This window comes from Symphalangus syndactylus, chromosome 18 (assembly GCF_028878055.3).
Source record: "Symphalangus syndactylus isolate Jambi chromosome 18, NHGRI_mSymSyn1-v2.1_pri, whole genome shotgun sequence".
NCBI classification, from domain to species: domain Eukaryota; kingdom Metazoa; phylum Chordata; class Mammalia; order Primates; family Hylobatidae; genus Symphalangus; species Symphalangus syndactylus.
Window position 1 is genome coordinate 30223388 of NC_072440.2, and position 12719 is coordinate 30236106.

The window sequence follows — 12719 nt, forward strand, 5'->3', positions numbered from 1 at the left end:
CCCGACCTCAGGTGATCCACCTGCCTAGGCCTCCCAAAGTGCTGGGATTACAGGCATGAGCCACCTGGCCATTTTTTTTTTTTTTTTTTCCAGATGGAGTCTCGCTCTGTCTCTAGGCTGGAGTACAGTGGCGTGATCTCGGCTCACTGCAACCTCTGCCTCCTGGGTTCAAGTGAATCTCCTGCCTCAGCCTCCCAAGTAGCTGGGATTAGAGGTACGCGCCACCACAGCCAGCTAATTTTTGTATTTTTAGTAGAGACGGGATTTCACCATGTTGGCCAGGATGGTCTCGATCTCTTGACCTTGTGATCCGCTGGCCTCGGCCTCCCAAGGTGCTGGGATTACAGGCGTGAGCCACCACACCCGGCCTAAAGCTGTTATTTTTAAAAACTGACAATATGTTGCCAATGGCCATCTAAACAAGGCATTTAAATGGAAGCTTCATTATCATTTGTACAAAACAAAAAGGAACATACAAATATAAACCTTGGCAATCTCTTGAAACAAACATTAGCAATAGGTAACAGCAGTTGTCCTAGCAGAGACAAACTGTCACTCTGAAAGTTAAGAAAGAAATTCAGTTTTCAGTGCAGATCCTTTGATACAATTTAAATTTACAAGTACACATATCGTTTTATTTTTAAAAGCAAACACTTAAAAATTAAAGTTTCAACCATATTGTTTACATGTGACAGACTTTTTAAGAGAATAACTAAAGAATTATTTACTTACAATTCATCAGGCCTGTAAGGAGGTGGACTTTCAAGAGGCCTGGATGACATGGCTGATGTCAACGGTCAGCTGATCTTCAGGATGAGCAATGCCCTTTAGCTTCCAAGATAAACCAATCTAAGCAACAAAAGTAGGGTTATGGCATTACTACTAAGCTCACAGTTTGTTTCTTTTCTTCACCCCAACCCCCACCCCGAGACAGGGTCTCACCCTGTCACCCAGGCTGGAGTGCAGTGGTCCAATCACAGCTCACTGCAGCCTTGATCTCCCAGGCTCAAGTACTCCTCCTACCTCAGCCTCCCAAGTAGCTAGGACTACAGACGTGCACCACCATGCCTGGCTAATTCCTGTATTTTCTGTACAAAAATTTGAAATATATATAATTTCCTATTACTTTTGAAAGTTCATATTAAATGAGAATGCATATGAAAGTGCACATATAGCCACACTAGCACATACTAGCTCCTCAATGCAAACTAACAATCTAATGGGTTAAATGCCTTTATCATTAAAAATGATAATAAAATGTATCTATAAATGGTGGAATTGTAGATTCCCTTATCTCCTTTTCCAAGTCTTCAAAACTGAGCACAATTTTTATACAAGGGGAGAAAAAACAATATACATAGTATTAATTGGTCATTTTCTGAAATTTTGTCCTAAAATTCTTCAGCACAAGTTCCTAAACATCTGAGAAGCAATTTCACTCAACAAGCATTTATTAAGTGCCTACACTAGACCAGGAGAGCCTGTGGGAGTGACGTATGAGAGCCAGTGCTGGGGTCCTGGCTCTTTCAGGCTGGTGTGGTGCTGATACGCAGGTGGCTAGCTTATGGAACAGTGAGATGGGAGCATGGTGGAATGGTGTCGTCTTTTAAAATAAGGTTACAGTAAGAATATAGTGGATGGAGGATGAGTAAGAAAAGGGAGGGCTTTGAAAGTCTAGTGGGAGTGTCTTACTTCCTTCAGGTAGGAAACAGGGAGCCAGTTCACCATTCTCGGCAAGAGAGGTGTAAGTTTGATTTGAACCAGATTTGAAAGACAAAGTCAACAGTAAAAAGGAGCACCTAGAGTCAGCAGCAGCAAACCTAGGTGTGAGGCGACAATGAAGGACTAGCTTAGGAGACAGAAGATAGGAAGGAAACTAACATTCATCAGACACCTACCAACGTGCTGGGTGCTTTACATAAAATCCTCCTTTCATCCTCAAAACAACCCTCCATGGTTGATTAGTCACTTTACAGATGCAAAGAGGGTCAGAAAGAGAAGTGAAGTAATATGCTCAAGGTTGTATGGATGCCAGTGAGTCACTCAGATGTAACTTGAACCCAGATGATTTCATGTGCTTTTCACTATGCTAGTTTGAAACAATGAGTTCCATTTGGGAAACACCAGCTTTTGTGGGGAGTGCACATCTGGTGTTAGCATCCATGAGGAAGTGAAGATGGAGATCGTCTGCCTACGTCCGTAGGTGGATCCATGGGCACTGAGAGCTCTCCAGGAAAAAGACACGTCTCAGCAAGATGTGGTAAACACACAACCCCCAAACTTACAAAGCTTGAGGATTATTCTAGAAAACCCGGGGCTGGAGACACTGGCAAGGTACTTCCCACATCAGCTACAGAACTTCATGCCACTCCTTAGCTACCTTGAACCAACAATAAATTCTTTCCAGGTTATACCAGTGATTAGTAGAGTAGGGAACTTTGAGATCTACTAGAAGGTAAATTCCATGATAGCAGGAATTTTTGCATGTTTTGTTCACTGATTAAAACAATGCCTGGCACATAGTAGACGTCCAGATAATTTGTTCAGTGTTTACAGGAACCAGATTGGACCATGGATACCTCTGCCTGCAAAACCTCTTGTGCTTCCAAGTTGAATGTAAAAAAAAAAGTATCAGAGTAACTTTAAAAGGTATGATCCCTGAATGACACTTGAGTAACATCTATAATGAGTATATTAAAGTATCTGATTTTTTTTCCTTTTCTAACAAGGTCTGTACAATCATACATTAATATATTAACAACAGTACATCAATTCAAACTCTGAAAACTTTTTTAAAAATTAATGGCCACTCATTTTTTTTTTTGAGCCGAGTCTCGCTCTGTCACCAGGATGGAATGCAATGGCACGATCTCAGCTCACTGCAACCTCCACCTCCCGGCTTCAAGCGATTCTCCTGCCACAGCCTCCCGAGTAGCTGGGACTACAGGCGCACGCTGCCACGCCCGGCTAATTGTTTGTATTTTTAGTAAAGATGGGGTTTCACCGTGTTGCACAGGCTGATGTCGAACTCCTGAGCTCAGGCAATCTGCCCTCCTCAGCCTCCCAAAGTGCTGGGACTACAGGCATGAGCCGCCACGCCTGGCCCAGCAACTCTCTTCTATACCCTTCAGGACAGCGTATTTCAAATCTCTCAGAATTAAACCCTGCCCAACTATGTATTAGATGAATCCTCAAAGATGGAAATATATAGAATGTTAATAACACCAACACAATTAGCATAATTTTCCAAAGACATGAAGGAAGATGACTTTTCTACATTTTTAGAAACCACTTTATTAAAGTATACCATAGAGAAAAGTGCACAAATCGTAAGTGTACACAGCCCTGTAACCAGCACTCAAGTCAATTTCTCTATACTCTTTTATTTATTTATTTTTTTGAGACAAGGTCTCATTCTGTTGCCCAGGATAAAATGCAGTGCCATCATCTCAGGTCACTGCAACCTTCCTCCCAAGCTCAAGCAATCCTCCCACCTCAGCCTCGCAAGTAGCTGGACTACAGGCACATGCCACCATGCCTGGCTAATTTTGTATTTTTAGTAGAGATAAGGTTTCACCATGTTGCCCAGGCTGGTCTCAAACCCCTAAGCTCAAGCTATCCACTGGCCTTGGCCTCCCAAAGTACTGGGATTACAGGCATGAGCCAACACACCTAGCCAATTTCTCTATATTCTAATAATGGAGAAACATACACACAAATGAGCAATTTAGGCCAAAATGTTATGGTACTATAAAAAGGCAAAAGTCCAGATTGTCTTCCTAACTGATGTTCAGAAAAAGAACATTAAGGAAAACTGAATTTAGGCCAGGTGAGGTGGCTCACACCTGTAATCCCAGCACTTGGGAGGCGGAGGCAGGTGGATCACTTGAGGTCAGGAGTTCGAGACCAGCCTGGCCATCATGGCAAACCCCATCTCTACTAAAAATACAAAAATTAGCTGGGCATGGTGGCGCATGCCTGTAATCCCAGCTACTTGAGAAACTGAGGCATGAGAATCAGTTGAGCCTGAGGTGGAGGTTGCAGTGAGCCAAGATTGTGCCACTGCACTCCAGCGTTGGCGACAGAGCGAGACTCCATCTGAAAAAAAAAGTAAAAAAGAAAATCCGAAGTTAAGCACTATTAAATGTGGGATCCTACTTCTGAAGCTGAATGTCAAATATCCCCAAATTCTAGGTTCAGTGGTAGTTTTTGAAAACTGTAAATTAATCCAGACTCAGTCTTAAGTTGTCAAAAACTCAAACAAGATCCCTTTTCAAGCTGCCATTTCCTGGATTCAGAGTTGTCACGTCTCCCCAAAAGCACGGATTTTAAATTGTGAACCAGATTTGGTTCATGTGGCTCATGCCTGTAATCCCAGCACTCCGGGAGGCCGAGGCAGGTGGATTACATGAGGTCTGGAGTTCAAGACCAGCTGACCAACATGGTGAAACCCCATCTCTACTAAAAATACAAAAAATTAGCCAGGCATGGTGGTGCATGCCTGTAAACCCAGCTACTTGGGAGGCTGAGGCAGGAGAACTGCTTGAACCTGGGAGGCAGAAGTCACAGTGAGCCAATATTGTGCCATTGCACTCCAGCCTGGGCAAAAAGAGCAAAACTCCGTCTCAAGAAAAAAAACAAAAAGAAAAAGAAAGCTCGTTAAGGACAAGTCATGCCACACCAACTTCACTTCCTGTTCTGGGAAGGTTACCAGACTGGTGGATGAAGGGAATGCAGAGAGAAAGAATCCTGAAAATCTTGAGCACATCCTTGTGTGGGTGGGCAGATTCCCAAGGGGCCGAATTATGGCACCCAATCAGCACAAAAGAATGAACCATTGATGTCCACCTGGTGGGAGGTCTCCAGTGGTAACCACAGACAAAGCGGAGGAGACAGGCTTATCCAGATTTGCAGCTGACCAAACACACTGGAAAGGATAACTAACCCATTGGCTAGGCCATCAACACTAAGCAAGATCTCTGTAAAGTCAGAATGATGAGTTTAAAACAACCTAGTGGTTTTAACGGCCCCCATTTACTGGCTCACAATCTGAGACAAATTCCTTATCTCCTCTAAGTGCACTCAAATGTGGTAATAATCCTGACCTCTGCACTGGGATAAGAAAAACTCTTAAAGAGTTGGGCACAGTGGCTCATGCCTGTAATCCCAGCACTTTGGGAGGCCAAGGCGGGTGGATCACGAGGTCAAGAGATCAAGACCATCCTGGCCAACATCGTGAAACCCCGTCTCTATTAAAAAAATACAAAAGTTAGCTGGGCTTGGTGGCGCGTGCCTATAGCCCCTGCTACTCAGGAGGCTGAGGCAGGAGAATCGCTTGAATCCAGGAGGAGGAGGTTGCAGTGAGCTGAGATCACGCCACTGCACTCCAGCCTGGCGACGGAGCGAGACTCCGGCTCAAAAAAGAAAAAAAACCACAAGAAAAAGTCTTCAAGAAAATGGGCAACTGCATTCATCATAAGGTGGTTATCCTGAAAGTGAGAAATTTCAGTGCTTAGGCACTTAGGTATATTGTATCCATTTTCAAATACAGCTGACCCTCCACATCCATGGGTTTTAAATCCCGATTCAACCAACCTCAGACAGAAAATATTCAGGGGAAAAAAAATTAAAAATAACAGGGCAGGTACAGTGGTTCACACCTGTAATCCCAACACTCTGGGAAGCTGAGGCAGGAAGATCACTTGAACCCAGGAGTTCAAGACTGACCACAGCAACATAGCAAGACCCCATTCTCTACAAAAAAATTTTCTTAAAATTAGCCAGGCATGGTGGCACATGCCTGTAAGTTCCAGCTACTCACGAGACTTGAGATGGGAGGATCTCTTGAACAGAGGAAGTTGAGGCTGGAGTGACAGCCCTGATCATGCCACTATACTCCAGCCTGAGTAACACTAATATCCTGTCTAAAAAAAAAATAAACAATAAAGCAAAAAATACAGATTTTTAAAACTACAATATCACAATTCTATATAGCATTTACGTTGTATTCAGTATTATAACTAGAGATTATTTAAAGTCTACAAGAGGTCTGGGTGCGGTGGCTCACACCTGTAATTCCAGCTCTTTGGGAGCCCAAGACGGGCAGATCACTTGAGGTCAGGAGTTTGAGACCAGCCTGGCCAACATGGTGAAACCCTGTTTCCACTAAAAATACAACAACTAGCTGGGATTGTGGCGGGTGCCTGTAATCGCAGCTACTCGGGAGGCTGAGGCAGGAGAATCGCTTGAGCCCAGGAGGCAGAGTTTGCAGTGAGCCAAAATTGCATCACTGCACTCCAGCCTAGATGATGGAGTGAGATTCTGTCTCAAAAAAACAATTAAAAAAAAAAGTATACAAGAGCATTTAGGCCATATGCAAATACAAAGCTAGTTTATAACAGGGACTTTAGCATCCTCAGATTTTAGTATCACGGGGGTCCTGGAAGCAACTTCTCACAGATACTGACGGGTGACTATATTGGTGGCATAAATGAGTCATTTTTAAAATGTAAACTGATTTTTTTTTTTTTTTTTTTTTTTTTTTGAGACGGAGTCTTGCCCTGTCGTCCAGCCTGGAATGCAATGGTGTGATCTCGGCTCAAAGCAACCTCCACCTCCCAGGTTCAAGCGATTCTCCCACCTCAGCCTCCTGAGTAGCTGAGATTACCAGCACATGCCACCAGGCCAGGCTAATTTTTGTATTTTTAGTAGAAACGGCATTTCACCATGTTAACCAAGCTGGTCTCAAACCCCTGACCTCAGGTGATCCACCCACCTCCCAAAGTGCTGGGATTACAGGCATGAGCCACCACACCCAGCCATAAACTGAATTTTTAAAAAGTCAATTCCATAGTACAGTATAGAGGAGAATTAACTTAATAATCGTTCATTTTTAAAGGTGCATTTCTTTGGTAAGAATTTCAACAAAAGCTAACAAGCTATCCCAAACTTCATTCACAGAAATAGTGCTCATATCTAGGAATAATATGCTATTAAAAAGAACAAACAAAACCTGATTTGTACATCACATTCTAAACTATGTGCCTCTCCAGGAGGGTGACTAAGATCATTAAAGATCTAGAAAAGCTGGCCAGGCACAGTGGCTCACGCCTGTAATCCCAGCACTTTGGGAGGCCAAGGCAGGTGGATCACAAGGTTAGGAGATCGAGACCATCTTGGCCAACATGGTGAAACCTCATCTCTACTAAAAATACAAAAATTAGTTCGGCGTGGTGGTGTGTGCTTGTAATCTCAGCTACTTGGGAGGCTGAGGCAGGAGAATTGCTTGAACCCAGGAGGTAGAGGTTGCAGTGAGCCAAGATTGTGCCATTGCACTCCAGCCTGGCGACAAAGTGAGAGTCCAGCTCAAAAAAAAAAAAAAAAAAAATCTAGAAAAACCATGTCTTAAGACAAACGACTGGAAAAACAGGAAATGTTTGGCCTGGAGAACTGAACATCAGAAGAATCACTTTAGCAGCCCTGAAATATCTGAAGAGCTGTCTTTGTTATCCTAGAAATGGTTAAAAAAAAAAAAAAAAATCCGAAAACCACAGGCTGATTTCATCTCAATGTTAGGAAGCCTCTCCCTCACCCTGACCCCACACCCTCTCCAAAAATAACAACAATTTGAGCTCATGCAATTTATGCAAAGCTTAAGTTATTTGATATTTTTTTGGAGACCAGACTGGAGGACTTCTAAGGTCTCCTTCAAAGTGAATCTGTGACTGTGCTTTAAGGCCAGCAGCCAAAGGTGAAAGAGGACCAATGCCCAGCACAGCAACATTAACAATCTGTACATGTGTTGCGTGAAGGAAAAAATAAAATGAGAATGAAGAGGCCACTTATCACCTACATGAACTTATGTCAAGAGAGTGACAAGGACACAAGTCAGACAGCTAAATTAGAGTCAGGGGCAAAAGGGAAGCAGCAGATAGATCCTTGTCAAATGTTAATCTGAAAACCAGCATCTTGGGCTAATGATAAAATATAAAAAGTGTTCTCCGCTTGACAATGTTTACTGACCAAAAGCTGTCTTAATGGAAAACTAAGCTAAGATGAAAAAAACAGGCTGAGGCTGGGCGAGGTGGCTCACACTCATAATCCCAGTACTTCGGGAGGCCAAGGCAGAGGGATTGTTTGAGCCCAGAACTTCAAGATCAGGCTGGGCAACAGAGTGAGACTCCGCCTCTATCTTAAAAAAAAAGGTATAAAAAATGAAAAAAAGAAAAAATAGTCTGAAAATGCTTTGCCCTCAAATTATTCTTTAAAGAAAACTGTCAGTAATTGAAAAATAAACTTTATTATATTTAAGAGAAGCCTGTTCCTTTTAGAGCACATGAAGTAACTGTCAATTTGCCTTTAAAAGGTTTAAGTTGTGGCCAGGTGCGGTGGCTCACGCCTGTAATCCTGGCACTTTGGGAGGCCGAGGCAGGTGGAGCACGAGGTCAGGAGATCGAGACCATCCTGGCTAACACAGTGAAATCCCACCTCTACTAAAAATACAAAAAATTAGCTGAGCATGGTGGCAGGCGCCTGTAGTCCCAGCTACTCAGGAGGCTGGGGCAGGAGAATGGCGTGAACCCGGGAGGCAGAGCTTGCAGTGAGCCAAGATCGCGCCACTGCACTCCAGCCTGGGAGACAGCGAGACTCTGTCTCAAAAAAGAAAAAAAAAAAGTTTAAGTTGTGCCTTATATTAAATGATTTAGATTACAGGCACATCATTAGTAAATTGTGTAAAAATTTGAAGTTAGGCAGACTTTGTAATAGACTCTGTGTCAGAAATTGTATTTTTAATAAACCTTCCAGGTGATCTTTAAACACACCACATATTTTGAGAACTGCTGTCTACAATAAAGGTATCAATCCAAAAAGGACATTGATCTTGCAATTTCCTGTCTAGAAACCCCAGATCTTTTACACAGCAGACACCTGCTGTTCAGGTCTCAGCTCAGACGTCACCTTCTGGGAGATGCCCTCCCAGTCCCTCACTCCATCACACAAAACTTGTTTTTTTCAGAGCAAACTCCCCTCCGCCCTCATACCTAAAATTATTATTTTAGATATCATCTCCACCGCATCGGGAATGCCCATATCCCAGGCATCAAATGTCTATTTTGACCATCATTTATATCCCTGGTCGCTGGAACTAGCCCTGGCACAAAGTGATTGTCAATGGGTACTCAATCAATAAAACCAACAGTCAATTATTACAGTTGGGATTTCAATCCAGCAATGAATGCCTTGAAGTTCTTCACACAACACCCAATAAACGTATTTTTTCCAACTTCAGTTTGTCAAATGTAATTAAGTGTGTAGAGTCTAAGAGAAAGGGAGAAAAAGAGGACAGAACAATCTGAGAATCACCTGTGAGCCTGTTAGAAAGGCAGAATCCCAGGCCCCATTCCTGACCTCCGAATCAGAATCTGTGTTTTAATAAGATCCCTAGGTGATTCATACCACAGCCAAGACTGGAATCACTGGGTTACGGAACAGCGGCAAGCCTAGGGGTTAAAACAAAAAGCCTAACAGAAATCTGCATGGTCTGTTTACTCTCTTATTTCCATAAATAGTAATTTGATGAAAAAGATCCGTTAATATTCCAATCAAATAAGCCTTAAAATGCAACTGAAGAAAACTTCCTTCTGGGAGGTTCCTGGGAAGGTGAAAGATCATTTCATTTATGTGGTTAAAAGTAATATATTATTTTGAAAAGGCAGTAATTCCAACATTACCTTTAGAAGAAAACAATAATTTTACCTTGACATGAAGCAAAATTCGGGAAATCTTGTATCAGGCTACAGATACTAGTGAATGGTAGAAAACTCCAGAAAAATCCCCCAAATCTGCTTCTGATATTCCTTCCCAGATTAGTTGAAGTAGTTTGCAAGCAAGCCCACCTGCAACGTATCCCCCAAGGCATTTGCCCACTTTTAAAATGGAGTTCTACTAAGGCCTGCCTTTTAGAGTTGTTGGGATAATTAAATGAGAAAATACAGAATGCTTTTAGCACGTGCAGGAGGCACTGCCCACTATTTCCTGAAATGGCCTGGAAGCTGCCAAAAGGTGGAGAATCATGTCTTACCGATCTTCCTATCCTCCGCTCCGTCATCTAACAAAGGAGGCCCCTAATAACTAAATAAATTGCAAAACGACAAAAAAAAATGTGTTGCTTTGAGGAAATATCTGTGCCTCCCACACACACTTAAGATGTCTATTTTAAAGAACCTCTAAGAAAATATTCATAAAGGCTGGGTGTGGTGGCTCACGCCTGTAATCCCAGCACTTTGGGAGGCCAAGGCGGGTGGATCACCTGAGGTCAGGAGTTAGAGACCAGCCTGACCAACATGGCAAAACCCCGTCTCTACTAAAAATAACAAAAATTAGCCGTGCATACTAGTGGGCGCCCGTAATCCCAGCTACTTGGGAGGCTGAGCAGGAGAATCGCTTGAACCCAGGAGGCAGAGGTTGCAGTGAGCCCAGATCACACCACTGCACTCCAGCCTGGGGGATAGAACCAGACTCCGTCTCAAAAACAAACAAAAAACAAACAAACAAAAAGCACATAAACAAAAAAAACCACCTCATACGTACAGTGCGAAAAAACTATTGTTACTATTGTTACACTTGGGAATGCCTAGTTTTCTATTACACCAAGAATCACCAAGAAACACCGTAAGTACCTTCATGGGAAACGTTTCTTTTCCAGGTATCCCAATAATACACCTGTTGCCTAAGGGCCACACACGGACCGGCCTGGAAAGCCGCCGCCTCCTCCTCGCGCGGGGTAACTCCCCAAGCGGGGAGTGTGGCCAGCGAGCCCCGGGTCCCGGCCTGAGAATGCCGCGGCTTTTCCCTCGGGCCCGGTGGCTTCCCGAGGAGCGTGAGGGGCTCGGCGCCGCTCCCAACCCCTAGGCGCAGAGGCCATCTTGGCCCTCGACCCCTGCTCCCCGCACGCTTCCTCCGACGCAGACAACATGGCTGGCGCGCGGGGCCGGCCCAGTCCCGGAGGTCCCCAAACTCCGTGGCCCGGCTGGGCGCGGGTCCGGGCTTCCGTGCGCACCGAGGCGCTCCCAGGCAGCGCGCGCCCGCGTTCGCCGGGCAGGCACCGCCCGGAGGCAGTTCCGCCCCCCTGGCAGCAGCCCTTTTGGTCACGGGTGAGAATCCGAAGCGTGAGCAGCTTCCCTCGAAGTCCAGCCTCACTCGAAATTAACTCCCCGCCCCCCAGCTTAAATCGACGCGGGTTCGAAGTAGCCAGTGTGGCCCACACCGTGACTCTCGGAATATTTCACAGATTGAATCCAGCCCCCGTCTCCCCGGGATATCCAAAGGGGTGGGGTGGGAGCGGAAGGGATGAAACTCCCCCCGGGATCTAAGCCGCCCGGGCCGGCGAGCAGCCCCCTCGCTGCAGCCTCAGGCTTAGGACCCCCAAGGAGCTGGGTGCAGGAACCCTCTCCATGAGGGCCGCCCCCCAAAACTGCAGCCCCAGAGCTGATGCAGCAGGATCGTCGCTGTTCAGGAATGTCGTGCCCCATAAAAGCGAAAAGTTGCCCGTGCCCCATAAAAGTGAAAAGTTGCCCGCGCCCCTGAGGCACTGCTAGCTTTCAGCGTTTCCGCGGAATAAAGCTTGATCGGCGGCTCCAAGCCGCCCCTCGCCCCGGGAAGCAGCCTCCCAAGTTGGCCGGTGCTGCTCTCTCCGCAGACCCGCGCCTCTCCGGTTCCCACGAGTCCCAGCTCGGGGACGAAACTGCCACCGAAACCAGCGCGGAGCGTTCTCCCCTTGGCACCTCCCCTAACATAGGCGCCGCGGTCCCCCCACGGGGACCCTCGGGCTCCCGTGCACCCCTGACGCCGCGCCCAACACTCACCCAGTCGCCGCAACTGGGCCCGACCCTCCGGGGGCCAACGGAGCCAGGGAGCGCGCTCACCTGGCGGGCGCACCTGACGCCGCGCCGACCGCCAGCGCGCAGCCGGGGACTGGGCTGGGGACGTCTCCTCCTCCTCCTCCTCCCTCTCCTTTCCCTCCTCCCTACAACCGGCCCTGCCTCCGGGCATGCGCACCAACGTGGAGGTGGGGTGCGGTAAGCCTGCGGGCCAGCGCCGCGAGTCCCACCTGCTGCGTCTCGGACTGGCTCCTTGGAGCTCTGGACCTCGCTCTCGGTTCCTGCCGCCTCCGCCAGAGGAAGCAGGGAGGGAGAGGTGGACGCGGGAGTGTAGGTGTGGTGTGTCGGCCTCCTCCCTCGGTGACCCATTCACCTGAAACTCGGATGGGAGGGGGCGGGAGGACGCAGCCCCGCTTCCCACGCCCTGCCAGCGCGCTGTTAAAGGAACCGCGCGATGTTCCGGCCGGAGAGGCGGGGCGCAGAGGAGAGGCGCGGGCTCCCAGGGGGCAGCACCGATGGGGGTCCCGGACTATCTCGGGGTACGTTCGGTGCTCCGCCTGCTTCGGATGGAACCTTGGGGTGTCTGACGGAGAGAGGCCAAACGAGGTCCAGAGGGGACTGTTTCCTCCGGAAAGAGGGTCCAAGCACTCAGTACTTTGATAGGAAAGGCACGTCGTCACAGGACACTTTTCTGCTTCCAAAATTTGATTAAACTGTTGCTGGAAAAAGGCCTATAGATGTATTGCTCCAACAAAGACTCCTGGGAAAATTTCAAAAGTCGTGTGTAAATATTGGCGCTATTTCTGAATCTCTAGATTCAGAATAAGACAATTATTTAGA

General features: G+C 46.4%; 1 protein-coding gene across 8 annotated transcripts in view; it reads right to left on the minus strand.

Annotated features, from left to right (window-relative positions):
* Positions 1-12330, minus strand: part of OCLN (occludin) — a 58860-nt gene extending 46530 nt beyond the window's left edge. For 2 of the 8 annotated variants that reach the window (XM_063623188.1, XM_063623184.1), the window contains exons 1-2: positions 11865-12029; positions 733-849 (exon numbers count right to left, since the gene is read on the minus strand). In XM_063623188.1, coding sequence (XP_063479258.1) covers positions 733-782 — 50 coding nt within the window. In that variant the 5' untranslated portion in view covers positions 783-849; positions 11865-12029. Of the gene's footprint in view, positions 1-732; positions 850-9363; positions 11740-11864 lie in introns of those variants that run through there. The other 6 variants (XM_055253003.2, XM_055253006.2, XM_055253002.2 and 3 more) reach the window with 6 other exon arrangements.
* Between the last annotated feature and the right edge of the window lie 389 nt (positions 12331-12719).